The sequence below is a fragment of the Carcharhinus amblyrhynchos genome, chromosome 3 (genome assembly GCF_965287045.1).
Source record: "Carcharhinus amblyrhynchos chromosome 3, sCarAmb.v2.hapA, whole genome shotgun sequence".
Lineage (NCBI taxonomy): Eukaryota > Metazoa > Chordata > Chondrichthyes > Carcharhiniformes > Carcharhinidae > Carcharhinus > Carcharhinus amblyrhynchos.
In genome coordinates, this window is record NC_137326.1 from 136,290,577 (window position 1) to 136,316,095 (window position 25,519).

A 25,519-nucleotide genomic window follows, 5' to 3' on the forward strand; every position below is an offset into this window, starting at 1 on the left:
TATAAATCGTCATTGAGAAAGGTGTGGGTTAATTGAGGACAGCCATCTGGATTTGTTCTGGAGAGGGTCTGCTTAAATTGAATTTTTTGAGGAGGTTAGAAAGAGGGCCAATATGGGGTAGCCAGTTTGATGTTGTCTACGTGGATTTTAGCAAAGCTTTTGGCTGGATTGCATTCAACAGACTGGTCAGAAAATTAAAAGCTCATGGGATCCAAGGGAAAGTGGCAAATGAGTTCATTAATGGGCTCTGAGGCAGGAAGCAAAGTGTTGTGGTCAATGATTTGTTTTGGAGGCTGGAAGGCCGTATTAGACCCTTGCTATTTGTGTGTGTGTGGGTATGTATCAATCAATGATTTAGACTTGTGAAGGAGTGTGATGAAGAAGTTTGAAGATGGTGCAAAAACTTACCATGTGGTTAATAGTGAAGAAAACGGGAGACTGCAGGAAGATAGCAATAAACAAAAAGCAAATGAAATTCGATCTGGAGAGGAGGTAATGCATTTATCTATTTTACTTATTAACTTATTTATTTATCCACTAAAGGATTCCTCGATTTAATCCATGCCGTTCTCAATGACGATTTATACGGTCTCAAATTTTAATTTGTCTGGCAATGGGCGTAGAGGCAGATTTAATTGAGGCATTCAAAAAGGAATTAGACAAAAGAAAATCGACATGGGGACAAGGTGTAAGAATGGCACTAATTAAAGCACGAACGCGGAAACCATGATATAGAGATGCCAGCATTGAACTGGGGTGGGCACAGTAAGAAGTCTGACAACATCAGATTAAAGCCTAACAGGGTTTATTCGGAATCACGAGCTTTCAGAGCACTGCCCTTTCATCTCCACTCACCTGATGAGGGAGGGGTGCTCCGAAAGCTCGTGATTCAAAATAAACCTATTGGACCTTAACCTGGTCTTGTGAGACTAATTTGGAAAGCCAGTACAGACATGGTGGGCTGAATGGCGTCCTGCACATAAAATTTTTGTGTTTCTCAGAAGTAGGCTTATATTAACACTACAATGAAGTTACTGTGAAAATCCCCTAGGAGGGCATTTGGGAGGACAGACAAGATACAAGGGAATGTATGATCAATGGTAGGATGCTGAAAAGTGTAGAGAAACAGAAGGATCATTCTACAAGGCCCTGAAGGTGTCAGGATAGGTAGATAAGGTGAATAAGGTAGACAGGATACTTCCCTTTATTAGTCAAGGCACGGAATGGAAGAGCAGCATGTTATGCTAGAACTATATAAAACACTAGTTAGATCACAGCTAGAGAACATGTATACTTCTGCTGTCCACATTACAAGGAGGTTGTGATCACACTGCAGAGGTACACAGGATTTACAAAGATGTTGCCAGGAATAAAGAATTTTAGCTATGATGAAAGATTGGATGGACCGGTTTTACTCTCTTTGGAACAGAGGAGGCCGAGGGGAGATTTAATTGAAGTGTAAAAAATTATCAGGGGCCGAGATTGGGTGCATAGGAAGGACCCATTTCTGTTAACAGATTTCAACAAGCAGAGGTATAGATTCAAAGTGGAATGATTAGTGGAGAGTTGAAAAATCTTTCTTCACCTGAAGGGTCATGGGGGTCTGGAACTCACTGCCTGAAAGAAGGCTCAAACCTGCATTCCATTAAAAAATATACTTGGTCTTTATGTACTTGAGGGGTCTTAACCCACAGGGCGATGGCTCAAGAGTCGGAAGGTAGAATTAGACTAGATAATTTTTTTCCAGTTGTCCTCTTTGAGAGATAAATGTTTCTGTGCCATATGGACTGAGTGAGAGCCTTGGCCCAATGCATTGTGCAGTCTGAGTCAGGGGTCACGGGTTTGACATCTACTCCAGAGACTTGAGCCAGTGATCTGGGCCAATACTCCAGTACTGAGGGAGTCATGCACTGTTGTAACTGGTGATTTTGGGATGACGCATTAAACAGAGGACAGGCTGCACACTTAAATGGAAGTGAAAGATCCTGAAACCCTATTTCAAAGAAGAACAGGTGCCTTGCCCAATATTTAAACCTCAATATCAGTAAATCTGTAAAAAGATTATCTGCTCATTATTGGATTATTAACTGTGCAATCTTGCAGTGGACAAATTGGCTATTGCATTTCTTACATTACCACACTTCAAACCCTTCTTTGACTATGAAGCACTTTGGGATGTCCTGCAGTTGTGAAAGTTGTCCTTTGTAGGCCTTTGCCTTGTTCTGTGCCAATTGCCCTATGACTCAACAACCTCTGCCTATATCGCGATGTGTTTTTCCTCCATTATGTCGCTTGCTGAACTGCTGAGTTCTTAAATTGCCTTGTTTATCAAAGGTGAACTGTTGCCAGGTTTGATTGGTACCAGTTTGGTAGTTATATCAGTTTGAACAATGTAATCTTGGGCCGTGCCTTCAACAACACTGCCTTGCATTTATATAGCACCTTTAGCATGATAAAACACCCTCCAATATTTGAGGTGTGGGCAACAATGGTGTTTATTGTCCCGTTCCAACTTGCCTTGAAGTTTGATATAACAGGTGGCAAGTGGTTAGCACTTCTGTCTCACAGCGCCACAGACACAGGTTTAATTCCGCTCTCAGGTAACTTGGCTGTGTGGAGTCTGCACATTCTCCCCGTGTCTGCATGGGTTTCTTCCCACACTCCCAAGACATGCGGGTTAGGTGGTTTGGCCATGCTAAATTGCCCCTTACTGTCCCAAGTTTAGGGGGATTAGAAGAGTGAATACATTGGGTTACAGGGATAGGGGCTGAGTGAGATTGTTATTAGTGCAGGCTCGATGGGCTGAATGGCCTCCTTCTTCACTGTAGGGATTCTGCAACTGACTGACTGACCACTCTGATGGTAGTTAAGATTTGATTGTGCTGGTTTTAGTCAGGAGTTATAACGGACTCTGACCCGGTGAGTAAAGCAGTTATCTTTCCCTGAAGGACATTAGTGAACTGCTTGGGTTTTTAAGACAACCCAACAGTTCCATTGTCACTTACTGATTTTCTTTTCCCAAGGTGAAGTCAAATTCTCCACGGGTTACTAGTCCAATAACATAATCCTGACATTCCTGTAACCTGCCAAAGGCAACAAGAACTCAGCTGGGACTCTGTATCCCAGTCATTCCACCATTATTTTTGTACTTTGGTGCTTTGGAGAGACACTTATAATTATGCAGACCTGATTTTCCTGAGGGAGTTGCAACTTTGTCATGTTGAATTATAGTGCAAAAGAAGTTTTACAGAAAGTGAGTTGCATCGTCAGTTGTCGAATGGCTGGAATAAACAGCCTCCACTCTCAATTCACTACCATCAGGTTTACCAGGATGTTGCCTGGTATGGAGGGCATTAGCTATGAGGAGAGAGTGAATAAAGTGGGATTGTTTTTTTCTCTTGGAAAGACAGAGACTGAGAGGTGACCTGATAGACGTTTATGAAATTATGAGGGGTGTGGATAGGGTGAAGAGTTGGAAGCTTTTTCCCAGGGCAGAAATGACAATTACAAGAGGGCACAAGTTCAAGGCAAGGGGGGAAGGTTCAGTGGAGATGTGTGGGGGAGGTTTTTTCACACAGAGGGTGGTGGGGGCCTGAAATGCACCGCCAAGTGCTGTGGTTGAGGCAGATACGATAGCGACATTTAAGACTTGTCTGGATAGATACACGAACAGGTGGGGAATAGAGGGATATAGGCAGTCGGTCTAGTTAGGACAATGTGATCTGCACAGGCTTGGAGGACTAAAGGGTCTGTTTCTGTGCTGTACTGTTCTTTGTATCTTCACCACGGCATATTCGAGATAGATACGGAGGAACATTTTCACCATTGGTGCCTGGCGGTGAAATACCAACCATTTCATTACTGTTGGAGATTTGGGTCTTTGACTGTATCCTACTTTTTAGTTAAAAACGGGTGATAGATTTCTCCTCATGTTTTGTTTTATTCACTTATGGGATGTGTGTCGCTGGCCTGTCCAGAAATTTATTGCCCATCACTTGTGGCCCCTCATTGAACCACACGTTGCTGCGTCAGTGCCTGGTTCGAGCTGAGTTTGTAAAACTCCTGGCTGACTTTCATGACCTCTCCTGTCAAACCCAGGGAAGGGGCAGAATTTGGCTGGGTATCTGAGCTGCGTTTGGACCTGGTTGTTGACCGATTATCGGTGCCAAAAATGTGTGCGAGGTACATGGCTGCTTGTGTGTGAGCGGGACCAGTTGTGTATAGATTGTTTTGAGTGAAGGTTTCGGGCTTTGGGCTGTACTCGGGACACCATCCAATCTTTGTAACGACCTTACTTTAAAATAAATTCACCATCCAGCTTTGTCGATCAGATTTCCATCAGCTGAGCTCCGTTTGTTCATTTTCCTTTCTCTTTAATGGCCACAGGTACCTGATGAGATGGAGATGCATGTTGTTTCCAAATCAAACTCCAGAAAGAGACGGAAGGAAGGAGTAGGACCCAATGGCACTACTGATGACGAAGACGCCAGCCCAATGAAAATCGCACGACCCGTAAGTCTGATCTAAGTCGCCTACTGAAGCTCATATGAAACCTTGCTGCCTAATAGAATCAGTGATAAAGGATGCTACTGTTGACTTCAGCAAGTGTCTAGTAAGACCTTAACACGTTGGAGCAGAATTAGGCCATTGGGCCCATCGAGTCTGCTCCACCATTCAATCATAGCTGATATTTTTCTCATCCCCGTTCTCCTGCCTTTTCCCCATAACCTCTGAACCTCTTATTAATCAAGAACCCATCTATCTCTGTCTTAAAGACACTCAATGACCTGGCCTCCACAGTTCCACAGATTCACCATCCTCTGGCTGAAGAAATTCCTCCTCATCTTTGTCTTAAAGGATTGTCCCTTTGGCCTGAGGTTGTGCCCCCGGTTCTAATTTTTCCTACTCGTGGAAAATTCCCTCCATGTCCACTGTATACAGGTTCAATGAGATCCTGCCCTCGTCCTTCTAAACTCTAATGAGTACTGGCTCAGAATTCTCCTAGAAAAAGTTCTTAATTCCAGGGATCATTCTTGTGAACCTCCTTTGGATCCTTTCCAAGGGCAGCACTCCTTCCTTAGATAAGGGGCCCAAAACTGCTCACAAGTACTGGGGTACCTACCTGGCAGCTGTTTAAAAATTAGGCAAAAAATTAGGTGAATTGGCCATGCTAAATTCTCCCTCAGTGTACCAGAACAGATGCTGGATTGTGGCTACTGGGGGATTTTCACAGTATCTTTTTGCAGTAATGTTAATGTAAGCTGATCTGTAACTATTAATAAACTTTAAACAAAATTTTAAAAATGAGTTATCCTTACAGCACAGAGATCAGGAGAATTATTTTCTCTCTTAGGCTTGTGTGACTTTGGAGCACTCTGTCCCAGAAGGTGGTGGGGTGGGGGGTGTTCACTGAATATGTTTAATATCCCATAAAGATAGAAGGAGATTGATCTCCTTGCCCAACAAGCATCTTAAGGTTATTTGATGCAGAGGGAAATGTGGAACTCAACTCAAACTCAACCATGATCTTATTGAATAGGGCTACTTCTCCTCCTTTTTCATTTGTTTGTAAAATATAGAAGGATTACGCCTAATTTATTGCAAAGAACTTTACAACCGTTTGACTCAACCTGTCCTTGGTGGTGCTTATGATGCCCACAAGCTCACACCTCACCCATCAACATATTCGCTGTTTCTTTCTCCCTTCTGTACCTACCTAGCTTCCCCTTAAATACGTCTATGCCATTTGCCACAGCTGCACCCTGTAGCAAGTTCCACATTCTCACCAGCCCCTGGGTAAAGAAGTTTCTTCTGGATTCCCTAAGGGATTTCTGAATGACCATCATAGCCTCTGGTTTTGGGGTCTCACCCTATCAAAGTCTTTCACAATTTTAGAAGCCTCCATTCGATCATCCCAACATCCCCTCTCCTTAGAAAAGAGCCCCAACCTGTTCAATTTTCCCCGTTAGTTTTAACCCCTGTGTTCTGGGATCATCTTTGTAAATCTTTATGGGCCTTCCCCATGTCTTTCTATCGTTTTAAAATGTGGAAGGAAACAACAACTGTGAACAGTAACTCCAAGTGTGGTGTAATCAAAACCGAAAGAGTTTTGTCAACCCTTTGACAAAGGATCGTCTGGACTCAAAACATCAGCTCTTTTCTCTCCTTACAGATGCTGCCAGACCTGTTGAGACTTTCCAGCATTTTCTCTTTTGGTTTCAGATTCCAGCATCAGCAGTAATTTGCTTTGATCCAGTGGTCTAATCAAAGTTTGATACCAGTTTAATGTAACTCCTCTACTTTTCAGCTCTCTCTCTCTCTATTGGAATGAACTCCAGTGTTGTGTTTGCATTTTATAGCCTGGTTAACATCGCTGCTTTTAGTGCATTGTACCCTGAGAACCCAGTACTCCTGGATCGTATTGGGAGTGTATTATTCAGGTAGTGCGTCCTCCTTATCCTTTCTGCCAGAATGTAATTAATTTGCCAACTACACACGCATTCTGAAAGTTTATTTCATTTCCTCTTATTGTTAACTGCGTTTCTCAATTTGGTGATGTCTGCACATTTTGAAATTGTAGGGACGATTCTCCCAAAAGTGCTGACTTGATAAGGAAACTGGTGTAGATCACAAGTGTTTTTTCAGTGGGAGTTCATACCCTAATCTTCCCACTTTGCAAGGCAGAGGTCACAATTGGGAATGTCATTTAAACTTGGTGGGAGGGTGCCTGACAGCTCTGGAACTCTGCACGTGCGCATTGGCCCCAATCTGTCAGTCTTCCTATTTGCTGGCCAGCCCGGGACCCCCGCAATGCTGTCCCTCCCAACACCACTATGGTCTGATCACGGCGCCAACGACAATTCCTGGGCCAATCCCGATTTAATCACCTTTAAAATAGATATAAAGATTAAAATCCCAGCTATCATTAAAACACAGATACACAGATTAAAATCACTTGCCTCTCTTTTCGCCGGTTTCCAACGCAGTCCTGACTGCGCCTGTTCTCTGGCTCTGGGAGACGCACGTGCATCAGAAATGCATGTGTGAATCCCGCAAAATGGCCCACGTGTGCATCTCCCAACCTGACCCGCCAGGAAACTTGCGGGTTGTGATGGGAGAGTCAACCCCTGTATTTCTGATTCCTGAGTTTAAATCATTCATTTAAATAGTGAACATCGGGGGCAGACATCTGCCTATCTCTTGACATTTTGATTAGCTGCCATTAACCCCTACGCACTCCCCCTTGGTCAGAATGTGTTTTGGCAAGTTGCTTCTGGTGCTGTAATAGTGTTGGTGTCTAACGTCAGGCCTGCAGCCATCGAGGATCTGGCCCTTGGCCTGCCCGTTGAGATCTCGAGTGTGATCTGTGGCACTGCTGGCCCGCAGTGATGGAAACCCAGCATCAGCAAAGCTGCAGGAATTGTAGAATCCCTATTGCAGCTCAACTGGGCACAGGTGTGTTCTGCGTCTGAAGAAACAACCCATAGGTCGTGGGTTCAAATCCCACCATGGCAAGAGTTTGTTTGAAAAAGGGAGAATATCTATGTGGCACCTTTTTCAACCCTAAAGCTGTTTACAGCAGTGACTATATATCAAATGCTGTAATGTAGGAAACGCGTTAGCCAATTGGGACACAGCAGATCCCAAAGCCAGCAATTGGCTAATCTGTTTTAATGATAGCTGAGGGATAAAGTTTAACCAGAGATATTGTGGAGAAATCCCCGGCTCTTTTTGAAGTGATTCTATGGGATCTTTTACCTCTGTCTGCGGGGGCAGGTGAGGCCTCAGTTTCATGTCGCAACAGAATGGCATCTCTGACACTGTGACACTCTCAGCAGAGCGCCCGCTTAAGTTTCCTGTATTAGTCTCAGAGCGGGACTTGAAGCCATGACTCAGTGATTCAACCACAAGAATGCCATGGCCCACGTTGAGTGTCAATGGATTGATGCTCCAGTGCCTTCAGGAGAGGAGAGAACAAGAGGTGCCTTCACTAAGCGTAGAAATGGCTGACTTTTTGTGAGACACTTGTGATAAGAAAGCTATTCTTGATAATGCAACCAGCCAGAAAACACATCTCTAATTGTTCTTACATTGTGTACTGATGTTAGGCTCAAGGCTGGAGTTTCAGTGGCAATTGTAGAAAGCAAAATGTTCCTAATTTGTTTGGGATTATAGAACATCCTGACACTGACAGAGACCTTTTAGCCCATCTAGTTCTTGTGGGTTTGCTTTCACATAAGCCCACTCTGCCCCTCATCAATGTTTACATTCATTCGTGGAATGTAAGTGTTGCCAAAAAAAACATCAGTTATTATTTATCCCTGAGAAGGTAGTAGTGAACTGCTGCCTTGAGCCACTGCAATCCATGTGGTTCATACACCTTCAGTGCTGTCAGGAAGGGAATTCCAGTATTAAGACCCAGAAATGATGAAGGAACAGAGTTGTAGTTCCAAATCAAGGTATTCTGTGTGATTCGGAGGGAAGCATAGAAGCGGCAGTGTTCCCATGTGTCTATTGCTCTTTCTACATAGTAAAGGTAGAAAGTTTGAGTAGTGTCACCTGTGGGTCAGTGGACGATGGGTTCAAGCCACCTTCCAGAGAGGTAAGCATGAAATCCAAGCTGCCCTGAGAGAGTGCCGCAGCATCGGCGATGCAGCCTTGTCAGGTGAGGTATTAAACTGATGCCCCATCTGTCCCCTCAGACGGAGGAGAAAGATGCCATGGCATTACTTTGAAGAAGATGATGTCCCCAATGCCCTGGCTAAAATCTATCCCTTGACCAAGATCAGTAACAGCAAATGATTAGGTTGCTGTTTGTGGGATCTCGCTGTATCCAAATTGATGGCTGTTTTTCCTCCATTACACCAAGAGGCTACACTTCGCTTGGCGTATTGTCCAATGGATCTTGTAGATGCTGCCATTGCGTGTCAGTGTTGAAAGGAGTGTGAGTGGGAATGGATAGGGTGCTGACCAAGTGGCTGCTTTGGCCTGGATAGTGTCCAGTTTCTTTAGCATTGTTGAAACTGCACTCACCCAGGTATGCGGTGTATTGCATCACATTCCTGACTTCTTAACCACAAAATGATTACAGGTCAGGAGGCCATTCGGCCTGTTGTATCAGTGCTTAGTGTCTGAAGGAACAGCTCACCCAGTGCCATTCCTCTGCCTTCTCCTCAGAGTCCTGCGTGTTCTTCCTTTTCCGAAAATCTAATTCACTGTGAATGCCTCGATTGAATCTGCCACTAGGATGCCTTCCCAATCCTAATGACTCACTTGATAGGAAAAAGCTTTTCCTTCTGTCTCCATTCTGTCTACCTCTTGAGCCAATCACCTTAAATCTGTGTTCTATGGTTCTCACTAATAAGAACATAGATACCAAAGGAAGTAAGTAGAACCAAGATAGAGGTTCCACTGAGCGAATATGAGTAACCAGGGGTTAAATTAAAAAGCAGAACCAGGAAGGTAATAATCTCCGGATTATTACTTGAACCACAAGCTCATTGGCACTGGGTCAATAAGATTAAAGAGGTAAATGTGTGGTTCAAAGGTTGGTGTGGGAGAAATTGGGCCGAATTCGTGGTACATTGGCACCAGTGCAGGAGGGAGCTGTTCTGATAGGGTGCCTGCATCATGCTGAGACCAGAGTCCTGGCGAATCGCATAACTAGTAGTTAGGGTTCAGTTGCATGGGAAATTAAAATAATCTAAGTTAAAAGAGAAGGCAGTTTAATGATGGATTGTTACCAGAAAATGAAAGGGACAGACCATGTGAATGTCATATTACATGAAGGAATCGAACAAGAGGAGAGAGATTTGATCATAGCACAAACTTGCAGGCTTTGTAAATTGGAATATAATCTGACTCTATCTCTACCTTTGAAGGTAGCCCTGTTGTTCAGGTACAGTTTCTCCTGCCAACGTTTGATTGAATTTATTTGGATCAGATCCATTCTTATCCCATTGAAGTTGGCTTTCCCCAATTTATTGTCTTTACTGTGGATTTTTTCTTGTCCTTTCCCATAGCCAACCCAAAAATACAACGATCACTGTTTCCTAAACATTCTCCTGTCACTTGATCCACTCAGCCCATCCCATTCCCAAGAATCAGCTCCAGCAGTGTCTATGCTTCCAATCCAATGGGGATGGAGACAATTTTCCTGAAACACACTCAAGGAGTTTTTGCCTCTGGCTGCCCTTTACATTCCTACTATCCCAGTCCAGGTTCAGATAATTAAAATCATCTATTATAACTAGTCTATAATTGTTGTCTCTCTCTGTAATTTCCTTTACATCTTTCCCAATAATTGGTAGTCTGTAGACTGCACCAAGCAATATATTTGCTCATCTTTTGTTCCTTAGCTTTAACCAAATAGATTTTGCTTTTGACTGTTCCTTCCGCCAGCATTGCAATGTTGTCCTTAATCAATTCTGCCATGCCTCCCTCTTTCCTTCTTACCAAAAGAAACTCACCAGCTGCTCATTTCCGTTCTGTTGACATTATCTAAATGTGGAGAAACTGAATCCTTTACTTAACCCCAATTTATTTCTTTTTAAAGTTATTTTTTAATCTCCCAGCTGCTTAAACCAACGCATGAACGAACTACAGCACTAATGCTCAGCAGCCAGTCAACTCGCAGCCTTACTGTGCTCTCCGTTTGACTTTTCCTTAACTTTATCAAACTCTGATGCACCCAGTTCCACTTCAGCTCTTCGCCTCTCTCCTCTGGGAAGTGTTAGGTTCCAAGCCTAGGAATCTAGGATCCGAGTTTCTTCCAGGCTCCCACCAAGATTTAGACTTTGTAGATTTTGGGGAGTCGGGAGCAGAGTTAGCACAGAATTCCCAGCCCCGACCTACTCTTGCAACCACGGTATTCATGTGGCTGGCCCAGTTCCGTTTTTAGACAATGTTGATCTTCCCCCCTGCTCTCCCGCAGAATGTTGATTTTGTAGGATCCTTTTAAGATCTATGGAATCTGCTTCAACAAGAGTTTCCGTGAGGGCAATCCAGACTAATCCCCTTCTATGTGGAGACCATTTTCTAACCTGCCCTTGATCTCTTTGTGCAATTGAGACATTTGATCCCTCTTTTTATAATGGAATATATTCCAGCTCTTATAGTCAGATTATTGATCGATGGTTGGATGCTTTCCTGATTGGTAGGACCAGCCATGGAATAGACTACAATCTAGATGTAGGCACCGAGGAGCCATTCAACCCATCGAGCCTGTGCCTTCATTAAATTTTCAACCTCGTTTACCCAACTTTGCTGTGTGTTCCTGGATACCTTTACTCATCCAGAATCTATTGTTCTGAATTGAGATCTCTAATTGACCCTCAAGCCTTTAGCAGAGAAAGTTTCTGAATCATTGCCCTTGTGTGTGGAGGAGTGCTTCCTGGTGTCACCCTTGAACAGCCTAACTCTAATTTGAAGATTGTGTGCCCTTATTACGGTTTCTTCCCGAGTTGCTTTAACCCATCAAATCCTTCAATCGTTTTAACTATCTCGATCGGATCACCTCTCAAACTCCACCCCCCCACCCACTGTCCCTGATTCAGTTGAAAGCAACTTAAGTTTGTGCAACTTCTTCTCATAACTGAACTCTTCAAATCGTCCCCAGTGTCATTCTGTGCTGCGTCTCCTGTAAGGCCAGTATGTTCTTCCCTAGACACTTTGCCCACAATTGAATGCAGTTCATTAAATGAGGTCTGGCTGGAGATCTGTGCCTGGAGCACCATTTGCAGTTCCTCAACTTTGTATCACGGCCACCTGGAAGTAAATCCACACCCCCAACCCCCCAAACTGAAGCTGAGGGCAAGTTGCTACTGACTATATTGGTTTCTTCCTGATATGTAGCTTTAATGGAAAAAGACAGAAAACTCATTGTGGGAAACCAAGTACAAATCTTGTCCGTGCCTGTTAGCTGTACATTTCCGATTGTATGTTTCCTCAGCCTCTAGAACCACAGGTTTCTCTGCCCTCGGCAGCCTTTTGCCTCCCATGAAGCTCCCTACCACGTGACTCTGTGAGTTCTCTGCACTTGCTGTACTGCTGGATGAAGCTGCCAATGGTTAGGAGGTGGGAAGCAGGGTAATAGTCTTGACACGTGCCTGGGTAGTGACCGTTTTACCAGAACCGGAGCTAAGCAGAGTCGATGTTAACTCTTCCAACAATTCCCTCAGGTCCTGTTGACCCGTTGTCCAATCTTAACCCCTGCAGTGGATACCTGCCAGTGATCCGGTTGTCTCCCTGTGCCATTTCCATTACAGACTCTCTCGCAGCCAGCACCCTTCGCTGATGAGAATGGGGTGAAGAGCGACAAAGCGTACGAACGTGTGACGTTGGAAGAAGCAAAAATTGGGACCCCCTGTGAGTATAGAAACCGCTGTCTTTGTCCATAGCTTCGTGGAATCCATAGAATCCCTTCAGTTCAGAAGGAGGCTATTCAGCCCATCGAATCTGTACTTACCACAATTGCCCCCAGGCCCCACTTGCATCACCCCACACATTTACCCTGCTGATTCTCTCCCCCCCTGACACTAAGAGACAATTTAGCATGGCCAATCCACCTAACTCGCACATCTTTGAAGTGTGGGAGGAAACCAGAGCACCAGGAGGAAACCCATGCAGACACGGGGAGAATGTGCAAACTCCACACAGACAGTGACCCGAGGCCAGAATTGAACCTGGGACCCTGGTGCTGTGAGACAGCAGTACTAACCAGTGCATCACCGTGCTGTCTGTGTCCCGCCCTCCACCAACAAAAGCATCTTTGCAGAAGAATGAGTGGGGGAAAGAGGGAAACAATGGAACAGCTGTGTTCAGTTCTGAACAAAGGAGAGAGAAACTGATCCTGGAGGGGACTGCAGTGCAGATTCACCAGAAGGATACTGGAGGCTAGAAGGGCTGCATTGTGAGGACAGGCTGTGTAGGTAAAATTTCTCTTAAATAGAGAAGCTTAAGCAGTGACTGAACTGAGCTGAGTCAAGGACTCAGTTGGGTAACCATATTGTCTAGAGCAATGAGGCATAAACCCTAAAATCACAGCTTGGCTGTCCACCAATAATGTAAGAAAACACTTCTTCACACAGAGTGCTGGAAACCTGGAATTCCCTCTGCCCCAGGAAAGATCTGAGTTGGGCAAGCTAGCTACGAAGAGCCTCCAGTTGCTCTGCTTCCCTCCCACAGTTCAAAGATGTGCAAGTTAGGTGGATTGGTAATGCTAAATTGTCCTTGGTGTCGTCCCATGATGTGTAGGTTAGGGGGTTTAGCAGGATAAATACCTGGGGTTGTAGGGATGGGGCTTGCATGGGGTGCTGTATCAGAGAGTCAGTGCAGACTCGATGGGCTGAATAGCCTCTTTCTGCACTAAAGGGATTCCATGATTGGTTAACCAGCCTGTGGAGGTGCACAGAGCTATCAGTTCTGTAGTCTACTGCCCATAGTGCCCAGGAGGTCACCAGGTAAATTAGCTTTCTTTTATCCTGGTGATGTGGGAATCGCAGCATTTATTGACAATCCCTGGGTGTGGCAGAATAATGTTTATGTCACTGGACTAGTAATCCGGAGCCTTGAATTTGAAGGAGACATTACTTCAAATCTCACCATAGCAGCTGTGGAATTTAATTTTTAAAAAATAAATCCTGGCATTAAAGCATTAGTATCAATAATGGTTATCGTGAAACTATGAACCTTTCTCATATAGAATCTCTACTGTCACCTTTACACGGTTAGACCTGTGAGTTGAGAATGACTGCTTTCCACATCAAGGCAATATTTGACATTATGGCACTAAGAAAGCCTAGCAAAACTGGGAATAAGGCAGAAAACTCTCTGCTGGCTGGTGTCACATCTGGCACAAAAGAAGATGGTTGTGGCGGTTGGAAGTTAATCATCTCAGCTCCAGGACGTCGCTGCAGGAGTTTCTCTGGGTTTTGTCCTCAGCCCAACCATCTTCAGCTGCGTCACCAATGATCTTCCTTTCAATATAAGGTCAGAAGTGGGGATGTGCGCTGATGATTGCACAAAGTTCAGCACCAGTTGTGGCTCCTCGCATGCTGAAGCAGTCCATGTCTAAAAGCGATAAGAGCTGGACAATATCTGGGTTTGGGCTGACAAGTACTAAGTAACATCACTGAACAGTGATGCACTCTTGCCCTGTGCGTGATAGAGTGTCACAGTGGCAGCACAGTGCTTACCACTGTTGCCTCACAGCGCCAGGAGCAATTCCAACCTTGGGTCACTGTCGGTGCAGAGTTTGCACGTTCTTCCCGTGTCTGCATGGGTTTCCTCCAGGTGTCCCACGGTCCAACAGATGTGCTCGTTGGGTACATTGGTCATGCTAAATTCTCCCTCGGTATACAGGAGCTGGAGTGTGGTGACCAGGGAATTTTCACAGTAACTTAATTGCATTGTTAATATAAGCCTACTTGTGACCCTAATAAAACAAATGAGACAGCACAGTGGGAGGTGATGTGGCCCATAATGCCCATGTTGGGAATTAATGAGAAAAGACACCGTTGATGTGATGGCATACTGTATAAATGAAAATCTTCCTTCTACTTTCAGTGGATCGCCCTGTTCGAGTTTATGCCGACGGGATCTTCGATTTATTTCACTCTGGACATGCGCGGGCGTTGATGCAGGCCAAAGGCCTTTTCCCAAACACTCATCTCATAGTCGGCGGTAAGGAAGGAGTTGTAACAGTCAGCGGGAAATCTGTTTTCTATTAACACTTCTTATTGATTGCTCTATTAAACATCGACTTGATTTATTTGGTCATGCTTTCCCTCGCTCATTCAAAAAATCACATAGTATGGCTGGCCCTTCCATTGCAGGTACCGGGGGACTGCTGCACTGTTGGGAGGTGCGGTGTTTGAGAAGATAAGTTAAGATCAAGATTTCTTAATCTTTGACCTTTGGGTGAATGTAAAAGATCCATAGGAAGAAGAGGCAAAGGATTTCCATGAGCCTGGGTGCAGTTTTGGGCGCCGCACCTGCGCAAGGATATTTTGGCCTTGGAGGGAGTGCAGAGGAGGTTTACTAGGCTGATACCGGAGTTGAGGGGGTTGAGCTATGAGGAGAGGCTGAATAAACTAGGCTTGTACTCGTTAGAGTTTAGAAGAATGAGGGGAGATCTCATTGAGACGTATAAGATGATGAATGGGATGGATAGGATAGAGGTGGAGAGACTCTTCCCGCTCAAAAAAGACAGTAGGACTAGGGGGCACAGCCTCAAGATAAAGGGGGGGCGGTTTAGAACGGAGTTGAGGAGGAACTTCTTCACTCAAAGGGTGGTGAATCTCTGGAATTCTCTGCCCGTTGAAGTGGTGGAGGCTGCATCGCTAAATATTTTTAAGAAGCGGGTTGATGGGTTTTTGATAAGAGAGGGGATTAAGGGTTATGGGGAGAGGGCGGGAAAGTGGAACTGAGCCACGACAGATCAGCCATGATCTTATTGAATGGCGGGGCAGGCTTGAAGGGCCAGATGGCCTACTCCTGCTCCTATTTCTTATGTTCTTATGTTCTTATTCTTCAGCCTTTACCATCTAATGTGGAGGTGCCAGCGTTGGACTGAGGTGGGCACAGTAAGAAGTCCAACAGGCTTGTTTGGAATCACGAGCTTTTGGAGTGCTGCTCCTTCAGATGACTCGCCTGATTCCAAGTAAGCCTGTTGGACTTCAACCTGGTGTGGTGAGACTTCTTACAGTGCCATCTCAGAGTGCTTACGTTGCCATTCACTGCACCTGGGGGCTTACTGTGCACAATTGGACCATCACATTCGCAAAAATATCAGCGACTGCGCTTCAGAAGTACAGCCCTACAATGAAATGCCTGGGAATGTTTTGAGCAGGGAAAGGTGCTATATAAACGCAAGTGCTTTTCTCTTCCTTTATTTCCAACTGGAGAGGTGAAGAACTCTGCTGTCAGGTAGAAGCTCGGCTTGCCTTGATTGAGGTTCAACGTTTGCCATGTTGAAGCAATCTGTAAAAAAAAACTTCTCCATCATTCTTTTCAGCAGTGGCCTGGAGAGAAAGAACAGGTTGATGTATTGACTTATGTCCTGTATGTCAGCAGTAATGGTCGAGTGGGTAACTCTTTCCCCCATCTGAGTTAAAAAGGAAGCAAGGTGTGCCAATTATTCTCAACTCTTGGAGAGGAGAAATCCCTCGTCATCTCAGTCTTAAATTGGTGCCTCTTTATTCAGAGGCCATGCAGAGAGTCCTTGTGTATATCTAAGGCTGAGATAGATTTGTTGATCGGTAATGGAATCAGATGTTACCTGGAAAGGGCAGGAAGTGGAGGTGAGGATTGTCAGATCACCATGATCCTATTGAATGGCAGAGCAGACTCGAGGGGCTGAATGGCCTTGTCGTATTCCTATCTCTTATGGCCCTATGATGCTGCCCCTCTGCGCTAAAGAATTCTACAAGTTCATTGCCATCCTGATCTCTGTATTAAACGGGTGATACCTTACTCTGAGATTATTTCCTCTCGTCCTCCCACAAGAGGAAACATCCTCACAATGTCTACCCCTGTCCAGCCTCCTGAAAATCAGATATGTCTCGATAAGGTCACCTTTCATTCTTCTAAACTTTAATGAGTACAGGCTCAACCTGCTCAATCTCTCCTAATAAAAAATCCTCCATGCCCGGAATCAATCTAGTGAGACTTCTCTGGAAGAAATTCGGCATTTAAGAACACAGTGGTTAGCACACCTGCATCACAACACCAGGGACCCGGGTTCGATTCCTGGCTTGGGTCACTGTCTGTGAGAGTCTGCACCTTCTCCCTGTGTCTGCGTGGGTTTCCTCCGGGTGCTCTGGTTTCCTCCCACAGTCTGAAAGACACGCTGGTTAGGTGCATCGGCCATGCTAAATTCTCCCTCAGTGTACCCAAACAGGCGCTGGAGTGTGGCAACTAGGGGATTTTCACAGAAACTTCATTGCAGTGTTAACGTAAGCCTACTTGTGACACTAATAAATAAGCTTCAAAAGATAAAGCATTCACCTCTCTGGTTCTCTCCAGAAAGAATACCAATAATCTTTGATCTGATCCCTACTGCCTGCTTCAGTGGCCTTGCTGACAATGTAAGGTACTGGGTGATTGCAGTGTTGCATAGGTGAAGGGAGCTCGGGTGCCCCCATGAATTTAAAAGCTGTGCCAGGAGTAGATTTGCTCTCAATAAGACTGCCCACCCTAGAAAGGTTAAAAGGCAGAGGTCATTCTGGACTAAAGGAATTACGTATGGACTATGGTCTCCAGAAATCTTCGTACACTGAGTTATTTTTTCTGATGCCCACCTACAGATTTGTTGAATTTAACACCACGATGGGACTTGAAATTGTGATTTCTGGATTTCTAGTTCAGCGTTCTTGGGCACCTTACCTGGAATAATTGACGTAGTTTTCTGGGTGAGGATCAGATGAGTTGGAATGCGTGGGTTAGGTCACAGCATTAGGCAACTGCCTGAATACTTGCTTGTTTGCTTTTAACCTTTTACAGTGTGTAACGATGACCTAACCCACCAATTCAAAGGCTTCACTGTAATGAACGAGGCTGAGCGATATGACGCAGTCAGGCATTGCCGCTACGTGGATGAAGTTGTGCGGAATGCACCCTGGTCACTGTCAGCTGAGTTCCTGGAAATGCACAGGGTAGGTTTTTTTTTCAATTAAAAGTATGAATTGTTGGGTGCATAAGGAAGTGTCTACTGGCTTAATGCAAAATCCAGCATATCAGGACAGCTAGCTAATGCTGACCGTGAGTTGTTCCACCTTGGTCAGAATGGTGGAACCAGAAGGCAAGGCAGCTACACATGAAAACAGATAAATGGGAAAACTGTGCTGTCTGCCAACTAGTTTTCTATCCATCTCAGTACACTGTTCCCAATCCCATGTACTTTAATTATACATGCTAATCTCTTACATAAGACCTTGTCGAAAGCCTTCTGAAAGTCCAAATAAACCACATCCACCGGTTCCCCCTCATTAAGTCTACTAGTTACATCCTCAAAGAATTCTAGTACATTTGTCAAGCATAATTTCCCTATTGTAAATCTACACTGACTCTGCCCGATATTGCCACTGTTTTCCAAGGGTTCTGCTATAAAATCTTTGATAAAGCATTTTTCCCACTACTGAACCCAGGCTGACTGTTTTATAATTCTCTGTTTTCTGCTTACTTCCCATTTTAACTAGCAGGGTTACATTAGCTACCCCTCTCCTTCTGAAGAACTTGGCTTGGTAAAATTTAGTGCGAAAATGAATCACGGATTATCTGGTGATTATTTAGACCTGCTGGAGCGCTTTCCATTGCCTGTACAAAGAACAAAACAGCCTGGGAAACAGGCCTTTTGGCCCAACGAGCCCGCGCCGCCATTTTAACATTATGGGTCCCCCCTCCACCCATGACCCTTGTCTATTGCTTATGGCATTCCACATTGAGGGAAGACTAATTTAGGAACAATTTATTACACCAATCAGCCTAATAGCACATCTTTGGGGCGTGGGAGGAAACCGGAGCACCCGGAGAAAACCCACGCAAGCACGGGGAGAATGCGCAAACTCCCACAGACACTGGCCCAAATCCATGTGTCTGCACAGCAAACAGTGATAAGTCACTGAGCTGTCGTGTTGCCCAGCATCTGGTGGTATTGGATTCCTCGCTGGCACTCTCTGCTAGTTGTTTGTCTTTTCTCTGGCAGACAGTGGTGTTTATTTGGAATGCTCCTTTAAGTGCTCTAAGTTTGTAGCAGTCAGATCTTTTGGTGGGTTCTCAAACCCCAAACAGCTCATCTTTGAGAGAGGTTTCAGAAGAAGGAGGTGGAGCGCAAAGGCTGTTGCCCCTTGCATCCTGATGGCAGACTCACTTGTTGGTTCAAATCCAGTGTCCTTTGTCCATGAGCTGGGCCATGTGACCACTCTAGTTTCAACCGAAGCTAATCTTAGCTACTGTCTCTGAGAGTTCCATAGATTCTTGTCTCTGGAGGCAGCTTGCGTCTTTAGCAGGTGCAGTATGGTGGCTGCTGTCAGTCAGTGTCCTTTGCTCAGCAAAAATATTGTTTCCAAATATTTTTATGAATTCGTGGGACATGGGGATCACAGGCTGGCCAGCATTTATTGCCCATCCCTAGTTGCCCTTGTACAACTGAGTGGCTTACTAGATCCTTTCGGCGAGCATTAGAGAGTCAACCACATTGCTGTGGCTCTGGAGTCACATGTAGGCCAGACCAGGTAAGGACGGCAGATTTCTTTCCCTAAAGGATACTAATGAACCAGGTGGGTTTCTACAACAATCGACAATGGTTTCATGGTCATCAGTAGATTCTTAATTCCAGATTTTTTTTTATTCAATTGAAATTCCACCATGCGGGATTCGAACCTGGGTCCCCAGAACATTAGCTGAGTTTCGGGATTAATAATCTAGCAGTAATACCACTAGGCCATTGCCGCCTCTAAATATATACATATATAGCTATATATCGCATAACACATCTTCATAACAAATGTTAACTCTAACTTTTACTGGTTCTGATGCAAAGATGGGGGGGCACAGTGGTTAGCACTGCTGCCTCACAGTGCCAGGGAGCTGGATTCAATTCTCGGCTTGGGTCACTGTCTGTGTGGAGTTTGCACATTCTCCCTATGTCTGCATGGGTTTCTCTGGGTGCTCTGGTTTCCTTCCACAGTCCAAAGATGTGCGGGTTAGGTTGATTGGTCATGCTAAATTGGCCCTAGTGACAGGGGGATTAACAGGGTAAATATGTGGGGTTACGGGAATAGGGCCTGGGTGGGATTGTGGCCTCTGCAGGCTCGATGGGCCAAATGGCCTCCTGCTGCACTGCAGTGATTCTATGTGGATTACAGAAATGTATTTATTAATGCCAGTCTGAAACATGAGCTCTGCTTCCCTCTCCACAGATGCTGCCTGATCTGTTGAAGGATTGGCAAAATTTGCTGTCTTCATTTCAGATTTCTGGGGTCTGCAGTACTTTGCTGTTGTCGGAATGTTGACATTAGTTTCTGTTTGGTGTTGACTGCAATTGGTGTTTGTGTCTGATTATACTATCACACTTCTTTCTATCTGTGGATCCAGGAAGTTGCTGTTTCCACTGCACTGCAAGATAACACGCTATCTTCCCAATGATAAAATTAGACAAAGTTGAGAAAAGAAGCAACAAGATACATTTCTGCTTCTCGATTTTTTTTTTTGTTTTCCATAAATGTAAGGTAGTCACTAATAAGTCCAATATAGAATTTCGGAGATTTGATTTTTATAAATCAGTGACTTGTAAGATTATGGAACCACAAGGAATAATTGAGGTCAATATATTGATTAATTTAAGAGAAGCTGGATAAATACAAGAATCATAGAATCCCTACAGTGCAGAAGGAAGACATTTGTCTGATCGAGTTCGCAGAGACTCTCCGACAAAGCATCTTACCCAGGTCCTATTTCTGTAACCCCATGTATTTAGCTCACAAATCCCCCTAACCTTTTGATTTGATTTACTTTGTCACATATATTAGCATACCATGAAAAGTGTTGTTACTTGCGTGCTATACAGACAAAGCATACCATTCATAGAGAACGAAAGGAGAGTGTGCTGAATGTAGTGTTACAGTCATAGCTAGGATGTAGAGAAAGATCAACTTAAGTGCAAGGTAGGTCCATTCAAAAGTCTGACAGCAGCAGGGAAGAAGCTGTTCTTGAGTCAATTGGTACGGAAGAAGGCGGAAAAGAGAATGTCTGGGGTGCGTGGGGTCCTTAATTATGCTGGCTGCTTTGCCAAGGCAGCGGGAAGTGTAGACAGAGTCAGTGGTTGGGAGGTTGATTCGCATATCTTTGAACACTAAGAGGCAATTTAGCATGCCTAATCCACCTCACCTGCACATTTTTGGACTACGTAAGGAAATCAGAGAACCCAGAGGAAACCCAAGGAAACATGGGAAGAATGTGCAAACTTCACACAGACAGCCACCCAAGGCCAGAACTGAACCCAGGTCCCTGGTGCTGTGAGGCAGCACAGTGTGCTAACCACTGTGCCAAGGGAGCCAGGAATAAAGGATAAGGAAATTTTAATCTTTGCTATAAAATATTTCCCTGCTGTAGGCCTTCCTTCTTTCTATGACCTCCTCTTTGCTTCTAAGCCTGCAGATTGGAGGGGTCATTCATAAAGCCTCCCTGGCCTGGATAGGAAGACAGGCTAAGCGCTTAACTACTGTCTCTCAGTGGTGCTTTTCGGGAAAGTGGTGACCAAAAAAAAACGCACGCTGTCCTGGTTTTGCAAGCAGGGAGACAGCAGAGGGCGGCACGTTAGCACTGCTGCTTCACAGCTCCACGGACCTGGGTTCGATTCCCAGCTCAGGTCACTGTCTATGTGAAGTTTGCACATTCTCCTCGTGTCTGCATGGGTTTCCTCCGGGTGCTCTGGTTTCCTCCCACAGTCCAAAGATGTGCGGGTTAGTTTGATTGGCCATGGTAAGAAATTGCCCCTTAAAGCACAGGGTTGCGTAGGTTAGAGGGATTAGTGGGTATAATATGTAGGGGTATGGGGGTAGGGCCTGGGTGGGATTGTGTTCGGTGCAGACTCGATGGGCCAAAGGGCCTCTTTCCGCACTGTATGGTTCTATGAGATAACACAAAAAAGAACAAACTTGTATTTATAAAGCTCCTTTCATGACCTTGGGACGTCAAGTCATTTAAGAATGGGACATGAACCGCCTGACTTGGTCGAGATCCACACAGCTAACACCTGTGTTTATCTGGCAGTACCTGCGTGTGTAACCCTGGCTGCCGGCCAAGTACCAGTAACCTGCACTGTCAGAAGGCATCAATAAGGAACTACGGCACTGCCACAGGTGGGATGGAATAATTACGAGATCACATGTTTATGTGCAAAGTTTCCATTATAAATTTTGTCAGGAATTTATAATGGATGAAGTAACATGAAAAATGGGGCAACAAATAAAGAACTCTGTACAGGACAGACGTCAGATTGTGAATTGTCAAATGCTTCAATTCGTTCTGAAGTTGACTTTTTAATGGTTAAGTTCATAAAGATTTTTTTTCCTATTGCAGATTGACTTTGTGGCTCATGATGACATCCCATATTCCTCCGCAGGAAGCGATGACGTTTACAAACACATTAAAGATGCAGGTGTGTGCGTTTGATCTGGGGATTGGCTGTTCTGGTTTGCTGTAATCGTTGTATGCTTACAATAAATGTGTTAACACTGAGGTGGGGGAGGGGTGTAGAATTCATTTCAAACACTCCCTGATCAGCAAGGCGCAGAGTAAATAATTCTCAGTCCCAATCTCACTGTATTGCTGTTGACCTTTATTGGTTCCAGCTATCCTCATGCTTAAGGCGATTAAACGATTTGATGATAAAAGAGACATGCCATCGAATCTTTTCATTTTGCACTCATCAGGACAGACTTGCAAGAATACCAAGTTGCAACTGGAACAACTAATTATACTGAAAGAGAAGAGGGTGCTCATAGGTTGGCAAGTTGACTCTGATTGGTAGAGGCGTCGCCATGGAGAATGCACCATGGAACAATTAACTGTCAAGCCTTTGTTTAAATTCAAGCCAGGTCAAGCGACCCTCACTGTGGGGAATGACCCAAGGAATGTCTGTCCGCAAGCCTTTGAAGTTCAAAATTTATTTATTAGCGTCACAAATAGGCTTATATTAACACTGCAATGAAATTACTGTGAAAATCCCCTAGTCGCCACACTCCGGCACCTAACCAGCACATCTTTTGGACTGTCGGAGGAAACTGGAGCACCTGGAGGAAACCCATGCAGACATGGGGAAAACCTGCAGATTCCACACAGACAGTGACTCGAGCCAGGAATTGAACCCGGGTCGCTGGCGCTGTGAGGCAGCAGAGATAACCACTGTGCCACCTTTGATTAGTTGGGAAAGATGATTATAGTTATGTTCTTTATATCTGAATAGAACAGGGCCCTGTGTGTGTGATTATATGTGGCTTCTAGCATGTGTAAGTGAGTGAGTCACACTGACAATCAATTCAAAGTTATCAGTTTATGCAATTTAATTCTTAGCACATCAGGATTGTCCAGTTGCAGAATAGGGTATTTTACGACCTCCCTCAGACGAGCTCATAAAATCCTGTCTGAGGCCAACAGAGAGTTCTGTTCTGCGAGCTTCACTGCCCTGATTCCAGGGTGAACATGGTGGTAAAATACCGACCAGTGTGGAGTAGAGCATGAATTAGTGACCCTACTACCATAAGCTCAATGAATGCTGATACAGAGACTGAAGATGCATCAACAAGATATAATGAAGTGTTGCAGATTGCAGGAGAGCCAGCTAGCTGGCCGATATTTGAATTACTGAAATGGTGGCGAGTCTATGGCTCTCTGTATTTTCCATTAAAGGCCATAGATGGTTTTGTTGTCTGGTTAATTAAATTCTGATTAATATCACTTTTATTGTGGGAGCTTGCTTTGTGCGAATTGCCCACTGAGTTCCCTGCATTATGCCAGTGGCTATGTGCCATTGGCTGTAAATCACATTGGGACTGCCGGAAGTGTTGAAAAGCATTTTATAAACCAGCACCAGGGGTGGACGGTATTTTAAAGCTGGATCATCTCATAAACACGGCTGTACTCTGTGTGACTTACAGGCATGTTTGCCCCAACTCAGAGAACAGAGGGAATCTCCACATCAGACATCATTACCAGAATTGTGCGGGATTATGACGTATACGTGAGGAGAAATCTCCAGCGTGGTTACACCGCCAAAGAACTCAACGTCAGCTATATAAACGTAAGTGACGGCTGCAGTCATTCATGGGGCAGAGCGCTTGGGGCTGGGTGTTTGTTTCCCAGTTTAGACGTTGACCCTGGGGTCTTTATCATCAGCGTTTGGCTGATAAACATCATCCAGGCTAGTGAGAGCAGGGGCAAGAATGGTTAAACAGAGTCAATAAGGTGAATCTGTATCTCCTGGCATGGAGGGTCAGAAACTGAAGGACACAGGTTTAACTAAATTGGCAAAAGAGCCAGGGAATTTATTTCTAAACGCAGTGAGCTAGGAGCTGTTGAAAGGGTGGTGGAAACAGAGTCAGGAGGAGCTTTCAAAACAAGAATCAGATACAACACTGGAAAGGAAGAATTTGAAAGGTCATTGGGAAAGAGTGTGAGAGGGATGGGCCAAATTGTCTCCCTCCTCTGTACTCAGTATCTTCATGGCCTGGTTTATATTGTAGCAGGTGCAGACAGTGATGTGGCCCTGGGGCTGTCACTGCATATACCAGTCAAAGCAGGAACAGGACTGTCCCAATAAGGCAATTAAAAACAGATCAGCAAGATTCCCTAGTCATGACCATACCAAAAAGAGTCTCTTGACATTGACTAAATAATGATGTGGAGATGCCAGCGTTAGAGTGGAGTGAGCACAGTAACAAGTCTCATAACAGCAGGTTAAAGTCCAATGGGTATATTTGGAATCGCGAGTAACATAGGTTTTCCTATATATGCCGTGTTTGTGAAGCTGCCTCCACTCGCCTGATGGAGGAGCAGTGCTCCAAAAACTCATGATTCCAGATGAACCTGTTAAACTTCAACCTGGTGTTGTGAGAATTCTTGCATCACTAAGTGAAGCTGGAAATAAAGTAAAGTTAGGCAAGCGGTGGTTCATTTCAGGGGAAAAAGGAAATTTAAAGATATAAAACTGCACAAATTCTCAGGCAAATGGAATTTTATATTACTGCTGAACAATTCTAGCAAGTTGCAAGCCAGCAGGGTTAAACAAGAGTCATTCCATCTTGTATGTGCTCCAACAGTCTTCCCTTGCATTCTCCTGCTTGTCTCAATCACACCCACTCTCCGGCACGTTTGTGCACTTCCTCATGCACTTTTGCATCCTCATGCTCTCTCTCTCTCTCTCTCTCTCTCTCTCTCACACGCCCTGCTTTCCAGGAAAAGAAATACAACTTGCAGGAACGAGTTGACAAAGTCAAGCAGAAAGTTAAAGATGTGGAAGAGAAATCGAAGGAGTTTGTCCAGAAGGTTGAGGAGAAGAGCATCGACCTGATTCAGAAATGGGAAGAGAAGTCCAGAGAGTTCATCGGAAATTTCCTGGAGATGTTTGGCCCAGAGGGAGCCTTGGTGAGTGCTGTGCAGTAAACAGGACAACTTGATAAGAGATGCAGAAGTGGCTGATAGCTTGGGACAGAAGTTTATTCATAAGCCATAAGAAACTTAATCCTGCGTCCCAGCACCTCCAAGTGATCTGGTAAACTTGACCCATGAGCACAGAGGTTCAGAGAATTGGATGTAGAGTGGGAGATCGACTCAGCAGCTGGGAGCATCCCTTGCATTTTTTTGTTTTATATTTATTAAAAATGCAGAAGGAGGTGGCACCAGTCTGTTGGGAGCGGGTAAATAGAAAAGGAGGGGACGGGTAGACAGGACTTCATTAAAGAACAAAGAACAACCCAGCACGGCAAACAGGCCCTTCGGCCCAACGAGCCTGCACCGCTGC

General features: G+C 44.7%; 1 protein-coding gene across 2 annotated transcripts in view; it reads left to right on the forward strand.

Moving 5' to 3' along the window:
• pcyt1aa (phosphate cytidylyltransferase 1A, choline a) overlaps window positions 1–25,519 on the forward strand; it is a 40,028-nt gene that overhangs the window by 10,761 nt on the left and 3,748 nt on the right. For both annotated transcript variants that reach the window (XM_080186082.1, XM_080186080.1), the window contains 7 exons: window positions 4,387–4,512; window positions 12,267–12,366; window positions 14,566–14,682; window positions 17,503–17,654; window positions 22,081–22,159; window positions 23,658–23,800; window positions 24,955–25,143. In XM_080186082.1, the coding sequence (XP_080042208.1) occupies window positions 4,399–4,512; window positions 12,267–12,366; window positions 14,566–14,682; window positions 17,503–17,654; window positions 22,081–22,159; window positions 23,658–23,800; window positions 24,955–25,143 (894 nt within the window). In that variant the 5' untranslated portion in view covers window positions 4,387–4,398. The remainder of the gene's footprint in view (window positions 1–4,386; window positions 4,513–12,266; window positions 12,367–14,565; window positions 14,683–17,502; window positions 17,655–22,080; window positions 22,160–23,657; window positions 23,801–24,954; window positions 25,144–25,519) is intronic.